Source organism: Periophthalmus magnuspinnatus, chromosome 9 (genome assembly GCF_009829125.3).
Source record: "Periophthalmus magnuspinnatus isolate fPerMag1 chromosome 9, fPerMag1.2.pri, whole genome shotgun sequence".
NCBI classification, from domain to species: domain Eukaryota; kingdom Metazoa; phylum Chordata; class Actinopteri; order Gobiiformes; family Gobiidae; genus Periophthalmus; species Periophthalmus magnuspinnatus.
The window spans coordinates 10,862,810-10,873,058 of record NC_047134.1 but is presented as its reverse complement, the minus strand read 5'-3'; the positions used below and the strand labels follow the sequence as shown (position 1 = coordinate 10,873,058).

Sequence of the window (10,249 nt, the reverse complement as noted above, 5' to 3'; positions counted from 1 at the left end):
TCGACATCTTTGATCTCCTCTTTATATGGAATTAATCTCAAACGTGCTCAACCGTAATGATTCAATTAACTAACGGATGTCTCTTTTGCTCCAGGCGTAGCTGTTTTCTGAAAATGAAATGTTTTCGAAGCTGTTATCTTACTACAAACTTCACACTGTTGGGGTGCACGGTGATGTAAGATTGCTCCAAAAGATTGCTCAAATTGTGCTGAAATTATGTTTACTAAAGACACTGGAGAAATCTCATCCAACTTCTTATCTCACGCTCTTCTCGTAGCAAAACAAATCTATTTAACACTCATTCTTCACATTACAACATCATTTTTTGTTTACTGGTACCTTTTTATCTATTAGTTTTAGCTGCCAAAAGCAAATCAACACCACAACATCAGATCGTTGATGCGGCGATTATCAGTGGAATTAAAACAAATATGAATTTTAGCTAAGCGAGAGAATTATGTAATTTCGTCCACTCCAACTGTTGTAGTTTTTCATAAATAATGTGCAATGGGAATGGTATCATAACAAACTGAGAAATCCAGCTTGCACAACCACTGTACAACTGATAAACTAACTAAATATTACTGGTTTATGCAGAGTTTCACACAGAATATCCTGTTTTTGGTTTATGAATTCTATCTAGTTGCTTGATTACATTGATTTGAATGTATTTTTGTCGAGATAAATGCTCTTTACATCGTGCATTGTGTTGAAAAGGGAAAAAAACTTGACTGTAAAATACAATCTGTTCATGAGTGATGTGATGTTTGTGAGCGAGTTGGCTCTTTTGAACGATTCCTTAATGTATGATATGGTATGGTCTGGAATGCTTTTATTAAGACAGGGACAGTGCACGACTTTACACTGACCTTTAAAAAACAGGAAAGATGTTTGGTGCCAGGTTAAAGCATAAATATTAGTTTCCACCTGTCGTCCCTGCACAGGCTGATGTTGAGTAAGAGAAACAGTTTGGTGTAGGTGGATGAAACACCTGCAAACATATGGTACATACATCAAATACAACACATCTCGCCTTCAAATATGACATTTCTAAAAACATTCAGTTCACACACGCACAGAATCACTCAGTTTCAGATATACAGACACTCTTTCTTTCATACACATTAACAAATGGGTACAAACCTGCATAGATATTACCCATTTCTTTGTCACATGTGCAAACTTTTGAAGACTTGTGCATGTTATAATCTCATTTACCTTTAACTATTCCAACGGTTTGACCCGGATATCATTTTTGAAAAGAAACAAATCTTTTTCTTTCTAATTTGTCTGCATTTTTATACTGATTAACGCTGAACCGACACAAGAATCAGCACAGATGCAAAGCAGACAACACTAATGAGAGTTTTAAGCACAAAAACATGTTTGGCATCATGTTAATAGTCCGTTTTTAAATGATTATAATTATTGTTTTATTTAGATGCATAATTCCAAAGGGTAAACACACTCCTCTCTCAGTTTAAACCATTTCAAACACATTTAAGCCTTGGTTTTTTTCTCTACTTAAAATTTAAATGGTTTGTTCTGTTTCTAAAATGAGTTCTCACATCAGCTTCCGTCATATAAATAAATAGTAAAACAGCCAGTCTTTTGAAATGCTCTTTGAAATAAACTGATCCAAAAGATTCGGATCCCATAAAAGAGCCAAAAGTCCCATCGCTAATTGTATTGTAAAAGCTGTGAGGGAAAAATGTGTCTGTGAAATACAATCTATTAATTTTACAGAGTGTTTTCTTTGACAGTAATTAAAACAGAAGCTACTGACAGGGACCGGTCACCTTTTTACACTCAATCAGGCACATTGTTACAAAGAATTATGGGAAACCAACTGCCAGTCCCTTGTTCCTCTGTGACTGTGTGTTTTAAGAGTGACAAAAAAGCAAAAAAAATAAACAGAGACTGGAGAAATATAAGGAAACAACAGCACGGCACCATCCCAGACTGTTGTTTCTGTGTCGTGGGGCAAAATCACACGGTTTGAAATCAGGAACAAACCATTTAACTAAAGAAAAATAAATAAAAACTGGAGCTAGGAGGTGGAACTTTTGGTTTACACTCTCAACTCCCCAAAACATACACATTTACTGATAAATTATTGACCAAGATCCTGGCTTAAGACCTGGAAAGCAATTCCCACGCTCCCGACCATGCAACACTGGGAAGATAGAAAAAAAAGGAAGAGAGCAAATTTCCCTTTAGGAACAATAAGGCTACGCAAGTCTTTTCAGGTCAGTAAATTTGGAAAATGTTGTTCGGGAAAAGACATAGTGGCCATCTTGGTTAGAGAATGAGAAATTAATGGGTTGTTTTATAGGAGGATATTATGGGACTGACTTCCTCCCGCTGAGAAAGTACAATCCTGCCTCACCTTAAATGACATAAGAACATGTACTATTAACACAATGCACGCTGATCATGCCAACATTCATTTAAGTCAGTTATGAATTCAGACGCTTGAGAAAACTGCATCACTGTTTATTATTAGCAACTCACCCAGAGCAAACAAATCATAACTAATGTACGAATGTGAATACACCAATTCTATCACACTGAATCTAGTTATGTTTAATCTAATGAACTCAACATTAGATATAAAGAACAGCAAAGAAAACACTGTCATTATAAACATATCTTTATATATGTAAAATATTGACTCAAAGATTACAAAGTGTACATAATAACAAAAGATGATTGTGGAAATACAATAGAGTAACTTGGGAGTTGCCCTGAAAACCACAGATTTGTTTTATTCCACTTTATTAGCAGTTGTAAAAGCTTTTCTCTGAGTTTAACCACAGTTAGATGTGGCATGTGTCATTCTGTCGCTCTGCTGAAATAACAAATGCCCTTACACCATGATAAAAAGTCTTTAAACCATGTCAATAGTGCAAGAAAAGACCATTACACCAATATAAATGTCTGTGTGGGTTTGAAATGAACTCTTCTTTGGTGCCCTCTAGTGGTAAATTTTAGCTACTGCAAAAAAAAACAAAAACCCATAGTATTCCAGGTTTTAAATTAATTAGATACAATATACAGGGTAAATTAAAATATTAAAATAAAGAAAATATTTTTTAAAATGTGTATGTAAATGTGCCATATTTGTAAAATAAAAGACAGATATCCAAAACATCTACAATAAAAAAAATCTAAATATTACGTGAGGAACTGGGTAACTAATATTTCCCTAGTGAGAGTTAGTATATTCATTGTTCTGCATGTACAAACAGATCAGTTAAGCATCATAACGACAGCTATAATGGGGACCCCTAATACCAGAGGCGAGGTGGCCCCCGTGTGCTGGGCCCCGTTGCACAGGTCTCCAGAGCAGCAGGACACTCCCACTGAATACACATTGTTGCAAATATCACTCCTCATGCACTCTTTGGTGATTAGGTTCTCCGCAACTGTGAAGTGGACAAAAGTCAAAATGAGGGTTGCATTTTTTTTGTATTTTTTTTAACATAGCTGCTAAGTCAGAGATAGATAAACTGCTCTCCATGGAGATGCTGATGCTTTCCCTGAGATGTTCCACAGTATCATTAAACTCTGTGTTATGGGGTTTTTATTGCTCAAAAATAGCTTAAAAAATATAAATAAATTAATAAATTAATAATAATAATAATAATAATAACAATAATAATAATAATAATAATAATAATAATAATAATAATAATAATAATAATAATAATAATAATAATAATAATAATAATAATAATAATAATAATAATAATAATACATAAATTAGCCTTGTAGATTTATTGGCTTGTCTCCATGGAGATAGATTTAATGCAATATTGTGGAGACAAGCAGAGTTAGATAGTGAACTATGGATCAAGAATAATTGTGCTGGAGTGTACTTAAATACTTAATTTGAAATGTTTGAGGAAATAATAAGAGGAGCACTTTTGAAGAAAGACATGAGGAAATCTAATTGTCAAGCTGTTAATACAATAAACTGCACAAATGTATTGATTTTATTCAATCATAGTCAAGAAAAGAGTAATAGGTACAATTGCCATAAATAAATAAATAAATAAAAGGCACTACTTTGCACAACTCTTCCAGGTTACTCTGTCCCAAATAAGACGAATAAGTAATAAATAAATGGACTTACCTATAGTTGTGGCACAGCGATCATAATGAGCCGGACAGTTCCATATCTGAGTGCAGGAGCCCGGGTTCACACTAAAACATGTTAAACACTGCAAACTGCCCACTGACAATAAAATAAAAACACATTTTCACCTTCAAATTTGTTCTATTTGTATGTTCAGTTACAGAAAATACTCACCTCCAGACAGCATCATGCAGGTTACAGCCAGAATCACACACAGTGTCATGTTCAGACAAATGTTGTGCGTTTGATGTTGGACGATGTTTGATGTGTTTTTATATGGACTTTTACTTGTGCATAAGTGTCACTGAAGTGGCCTAAGTGTTCAGGCGTGTCTACAGGAATCCTTTACACAACATTTACATGCAATTCATCACAAGTCTTTGGTTTTGAACTAATGTTTACATGTGTGATTGTGTAAGAGTTTTTATGAGTCCACACCCTGCACTGACCCCACGTACACCTCTCTGAACGGCTCACTCTTATTCACTGATACGTTTAATTGTAATAGTGTATTTGTGTGTTGTTTTAATGAACGTTACGGGATATCAAATCATTTCCAGGAATTATTGGGCCATTAATAATACAACTAGGCTAGAGAGATAACAAAAACAAGTGAACTTTCATGTTTTTTGTTAACGTTAAAGGTCCTATATGACACAAAATGAACTCTTGTGAGCTTTTAGTCCTGTTATAATGCTGTTATTTCATCAAAAACATACCTGGAGTTGTGTTTTGATTAATCTCTAAAGTTTGAAATGCTCTGTTCCACCTTGTGATGTCATATAGTGGTAGTTTACACGTTAACAGCTCCTTTTACGTCTGTGTAATCCCTCAGTCGTCCAGGTACGATCCAAACTAAATGACCCAGTAAAGAAGCAGCGAAACGTCTTCTCTCCTACAACTTTTTGCCCAGTTTACAGATCAAAATTTGTCTTTTACTACAGCGACCTTTCACCTTTTCTTCCGTGGAGATTGGCAATTCCAGAGCTGAAATGATCCAAATGATTCTAGTGAAAATGTCTAAGTTTAAAGTTTAAAAACGCAGCGGAGCACTTCCTGTATGACCACGTGACATCACAAGGTGGAACAGAGTGTTTTCTGTTTAAGAGAAGAACCTGAAGAACTATGTGTTTGATGAGGAAACATTATAAACATTATAACATAGATCAGAAAACAGCATAATATGGACCCTTTAAGGTTTTTGTGTCTCTGGTTTAGTTTGTTATTTACTAAAGGAAATGCAGCTAAACCTCATTTTGTGTATTAACCTTATTACAACTTTATTTAACAAATCTACATGCACTGAAGTGGCTTGAATATGTGTTATTTGGATTAGTTCTAATAAGTTTAAAGGATTATTTTGGATACATTTGTGGATGTATTTGAAGCAGTTGTCCAGACTTTTTTTTTTTTTTTTTTTTTTTTACTGTGAATCAAACCTTGATGACTGAGGGATTACACATTATCTGAAGCTTTTTTTTAAGACTTTTTGTTTACTTACTAGGTTACACTTAAGGACAGATGAGAAAAAAACCCCACAAAAACAAAACACATAACATTCTGCACATAAAAATATTGACTGACCAACTTATTAAAATGAACTAAAAGCACAAAATTAAAATGAATCTTCTGAATATATTTGCTGTGCATATACAAATACACAGTTACATGCTATTAAAATTCATACTAAACTCAACCAAAGTAATTAAATACCTCTGTGCCATTCAGTGCACATGCAGCCACCTCTGCTTACCCTCACTGGTGTCTGGAGCTAATGGGATTTGCACTTAACCTTGGATTTAATCAGATAAAGAAGACTGCGCTCTGACTGTCTGCATCTCGCATGTTCAGGCTATTCAATTTTGGAAAAGACTTAGGAAATGTCCTTGTTAAGAATATTTAGCAAGTAACAGACGCAGAGGTTCAGTCCAGGGTTGTGGCATTATGATCCAATAAAGATGCATCAATTTGATTAAAAAGAGAAGGACAGAGTGAGACACAGAGACAGAGTGAAAGAAACAGAGACATGTCAGTATAAAGTTTGCTGAAATATACTGAGTGAGTGATCGTGTTTGAATAAAATAAATAAAATAATGTACAGTATTACTATTTTCACCTCAACTAGTTTTGTTTTATTGGGTTCATAAGACATCGTGTTACAACGTGACACTGCACTAAACCTTTTCCTCATGGAGCAGGACCAACAGTCTGCAGACAGCATCTGGAGCAGGAATCTGAATAATCCCAGATCACTTCCTAAACTGGGGAATTGGGGCAGGGATCTTGATGTCTTGTCCTTTCTCCAGCCTCTTCTCACATTCAATTAAGTAGTTCACCCCATCCACCACTAACTGCACCAGCTCCACCTGCAGCACAGTTATAAGGTTATTTCAAAATGGCAGATGATGAACTTTTTATTGCATATGTTGCATTCATTATTAATCTGTAACATGCAACACAGGGATTTCTTGAACTTTGATAAAATGCCTCTCTCATTCTGTAATTTCTAAGGAATTGAACTAAAATAATCTAAACATAGTCCTTCAGGCTCTGTCTTTACTCTGCGGCTGACAGATTAGTGATAAGGCGTATTGTGGCTGCGGTGAAGGGTCATTTGAGAGCACAGGGAGATTTAAGGCCAGCAGGGGGCAGGGTTTGCCGTAGCCTCCACCTGTTGACTTGTCTGCTCCATGTGCTCTTCTCTTATGACATAAATGGGCGTGGTACCTCCGAGCGGCCCAGGCGGTCCAGGTTGGAGATGTCAAAAGTGTCTCCCGTGGCTGCTGTGTCCACGCCTCCTGTGCCGCGCTTCTGCAGCCGCAGGTTTTCCAAGATCTTTTTGAAGCGAGCGTCCTAAATCATTCATCATTTTTGTTTTAATAAACATTTAGAATAATGAATAATAATGTACTCCTTACGGCTCCTGACCCTGCTGAGTAGAGGGAGGCGAATGTGCACTCCGGCCCTGAGGCCTGTGCCCAGATTGGAGGGGCAAGTGAGGATGTATCCCAGACGCTCGTTCCACATGAATTCCCAGCCACGCTCCTGGATCAGATGCTCCACCTGCAGTAAACACCATGTGAATGCTCTGTTATGTTGAGGTGATTTATAAAGTAAATGCTGTACAAACCTGCTTAAGACCACTGCAGAAACGCTCAAACACTCGCTTCATATTCCCTCCTTTTTCCATGGAGATGATCCGAGTGTGGTCCTCCTCATTGATCCAGATCAGAAAGTTCTTGGCATTGTTATGCCTGACACAGAAAAAAAGATAAACAACAGAATGTTATTCATACCTCATACAATGTACAATTGTGTATTTACTATTACACAGATTGTCTGTTATTTTAAACAGCTGTCTCCTCCATAAAAAAATAAGTCCATCAGACTAATTCACTCCTTCCTACAGTAACTGATTTTAGAGCAGATATAATGTACCAGATCCCTCGGGCATCGGGCCAGTCTCGGGCCATGCCCGCAGCCGTGAGCAGGGGCGACACAGGTTTGTCAAAGAGGAAGTGCTCCTAATAAGAAACAGGACAGGACATCAAGATGATGATTAAGAAAAAGAATGCACCAACTGGTTCAAAATCTCCATTATAAACTGTCTCTGTGCACTCACATCGATGAGCTGCTGCTGCTCGCGCTCACTCATCTCTCCCAGGCTGTAGTAGCGTCCAGCGAGTTCTCCCTTCAGCCCGGACAGAGCAGTGACCACCACCCGCTCCACCTCACGTCGCTCTGAGCGTGTGCAGGCTGGGGGCAGGCTCAGACCTCGTATACTCCGACCAGTGCGCACGCGGGACGAGAGCACATAACGCTCATCAAACATGCCTGAAGACAGCTGGAGACAGGACCAATGAACGTCACTGAGCACCCACATGTAATGGACTGGAATGAGGAGTCAAACCTTGCTCGCATCCAGGTCAGTGGGGTGCTTCATTGTCTGAGGATCATAGCCATTGTGTCTGTCTTTGATGACAGGGTCAAAGAGCTCTGCAAAGACCTGTGGAAATGAGCACGCAATGAAACAATATGAGACATGAACAGAAGTAATGATTTGACCTTTGAGCGCCACTATGGGATATGGGGGCAGACATTAGCAGAGGAGGAGATGATGCTTCTGGATAAAACTGTTTATATCCATGCTATTATCCAGCTGAACTACCTGAATCAGTACCTGTGATGATACTATAATCCTGTATTATTGTGATTTTCAGTGTAAGCACCTCATAGCTCTCCTCATCTCCGGCCACCATCCCCACAGTCTTGATGAAGGGGTGTCCCGGGTTGTCCACTCCAGTCTGGATGCACTGGTCCAGGCTCCAGTTGTTCGGGGTGAGTTTGTCTCGCAGATGAGCATACATTGAAGGGGTCAGGGCTGATGCCATGCAATTGTTGTGTTTCCTCAGATCCGGGAAGTCTGCGCTGCACAACAATTAAGTGTGTACAAATGTTAACGTTATAGAAAGTAGTAACAGTAACATTGTGTCTAAAGTAGGTGACAGCTGTGGATTTATGCGACATGTCCTGTTGTGAGAGTCGCTCAGAGACGCACCTGGGCGGGTACAGCTTCCTCCTCTCAGCAGCAGCAGTAGAACTCCCCTCTGTGAGCAAATATCCAGAGACCAGGGCTCCCGTTCCCACACTGGCCAACATCACAGCAGTGTTTCGGCCTGACATCATACGCGCAAATGAGTTGGCCATGGTTACAGCGAGATGAGTAAGACCTGTGGAAATCAGTTAAAACATTAATGAACGTTTTACTACAAACTGATTTCTTTAAGGCTCAAAAATACACACTAACATTTGAAAAAAATGTTAAAAAAGCTCACGACAAGGATTGAAACTGGATTATATTGACCATTGAGGAAAATCACTTAACACTGCTGTTTTGCGTTTTCTCCTTTAGTCACACTCTAAAAATCTGCATTTAAAGGCATTAGATTAAAACCTGAGAAGGAAACAAACCAGACAAAACAGTGTGAGGAAGATTATTCCTAAAAGAGCCAGCTGCTTTTTATTGGTCCTCTTTATATGTCCACCTGCTTTACTATTATGTGCTTGCTGCCAGTTCCAATAAAGCATTGCTACCGACATCATAAACATATCTGACTTGTTCTGAAACAGGCAGAGAATGCAAATAACTCATTAAGAGTCACATTAAGGCTGTTTGACGTCCTGGTGCTATTAATAAGACTAAGAATAGATACACAAAAACTAAACTAGATTAAATATTTGTCACTATTTTGAAATTAAAATAAGTTTAAGGACAAATTAAGTGTACAATTGACTCACTAAGTTTTCTAAATAAATATCAGCCGTTAATTGTATGTAACAGACAAAGTGAGGTATGTTCTCACTGCTCACTCTCAAGTCACAAATCTTTCTAAAGTTACACTGGGAGTTGTCTTATTTAAGTGTGACTAAAGCTGAAATGGAAGAAGTCAGCTATTTCAGGACTGAAGCTACAGAGACATGATCACTCACCTGTCTGAAAACTGAGGGTCGACAGAGGCTTGGAGCTCAGAGAGAGAACGACAAGAGACAGAGACAGAGAAGAGGAGGCTGGAGGCACTGTCCACACACTCGGATTAACACACAATCCTTTCTGTGCAGTCTGCCTGTCTGCCTGTGCCTGCACACACAGTACTGTCAGGAGAGATATCAATAAAATGTTCACTTTGTCTTTAAATTATGTGATCAGGATAACATCAAGGGTCAGAGAGGGTCAGGGGTCAGGACAGAGGCTGTTTGGAGTTTGCATGTTCTCTCTGACACGGTTCCCTCTATTGGGGTTCAGTCACCTTTCCACAGATCTGACTTGGCCTGCTTGTCTCATAGAGTTTATTGTCAGACTGTGGACCATACTAAGAAACCTGTAGCATTTCCATGGAAACAAGAAGATGAATGACCCCCTCAGAAAAGTTACACAGTGCAGTTGTGTCTCTATCAGACAGATAATCAATAATGGCATTGAAGTAGGACTATGTCATTCTCACTGCAGTAGGTCTATGTCATTCTCAATGCAGTAGGTCTATGTCATTCTCACAGCAGTAGGACTATGTCATTATCACTGCAGTAGGACTATGTCATTCTCACTGCAGT

At 38.3% G+C, this 10,249-nt stretch overlaps 2 protein-coding genes across 2 annotated transcripts; both read right to left on the bottom strand.

The window, feature by feature from the left end:
- Positions 1 to 3,191: 3,191 nt before the first annotated feature.
- On the bottom strand, positions 3,192 to 4,519 carry LOC129456491 (CD59 glycoprotein-like). Its single transcript, XM_055223950.1, has 3 exons — positions 4,316 to 4,519; positions 4,139 to 4,240; positions 3,192 to 3,428 (listed from the first exon to the last, which is right to left on the bottom strand). The coding sequence occupies exons 1-3, from the start codon at positions 4,362 to 4,364 to the stop codon at positions 3,253 to 3,255; spliced, it is 327 nt and encodes a 108-aa protein (XP_055079925.1). The 5' UTR covers positions 4,365 to 4,519; the 3' UTR covers positions 3,192 to 3,252.
- Positions 4,520 to 6,323: 1,804 nt separating this feature from the next.
- On the bottom strand, positions 6,324 to 9,718 carry LOC117376750 (creatine kinase S-type, mitochondrial-like). The gene is made up of 10 exons (XM_033973284.2): positions 9,632 to 9,718; positions 8,700 to 8,871; positions 8,371 to 8,569; positions 8,052 to 8,147; positions 7,764 to 7,985; positions 7,580 to 7,665; positions 7,272 to 7,395; positions 7,070 to 7,204; positions 6,869 to 6,994; positions 6,324 to 6,507 (listed from the first exon to the last, which is right to left on the bottom strand). Exons 2-10 carry the CDS (start codon positions 8,846 to 8,848, stop codon positions 6,391 to 6,393), a joined length of 1,254 nt encoding a protein of 417 aa, XP_033829175.1. The 5' UTR covers positions 8,849 to 8,871; positions 9,632 to 9,718; the 3' UTR covers positions 6,324 to 6,390.
- Positions 9,719 to 10,249: the final 531 nt, after the last annotated feature.

Excerpts from the sequence above, each read along its gene's own strand:
- LOC129456491 (XM_055223950.1), bottom strand. The coding sequence starts at position 4,364 with ATGACACTGTGTGTGATTCTGGCTGTAACCTGCATGATGCTGTCTGGA. Across the intron at positions 4,241-4,315 it reads CTGCATGATGCTGTCTGGAG|TGGGCAGTTTGCAGTGTTTA; the intron begins GTGAGTATTTTC and ends TTTTATTGTCAG. Across the intron at positions 3,429-4,138 it reads TCGCTGTGCCACAACTATAG|TTGCGGAGAACCTAATCACC; the intron begins GTAAGTCCATTT and ends TCCACTTCACAG.
- LOC117376750 (XM_033973284.2), bottom strand. The coding sequence starts at position 8,848 with ATGGCCAACTCATTTGCGCGTATGATGTCAGGCCGAAACACTGCTGTG. Across the intron at positions 7,666-7,763 it reads AGCAGCAGCAGCTCATCGAT|GAGCACTTCCTCTTTGACAA; the intron begins GTGAGTGCACAG and ends GTTTCTTATTAG. Across the intron at positions 7,205-7,271 it reads TCTGCAGTGGTCTTAAGCAG|GTGGAGCATCTGATCCAGGA; the intron begins GTTTGTACAGCA and ends TGTTTACTGCAG.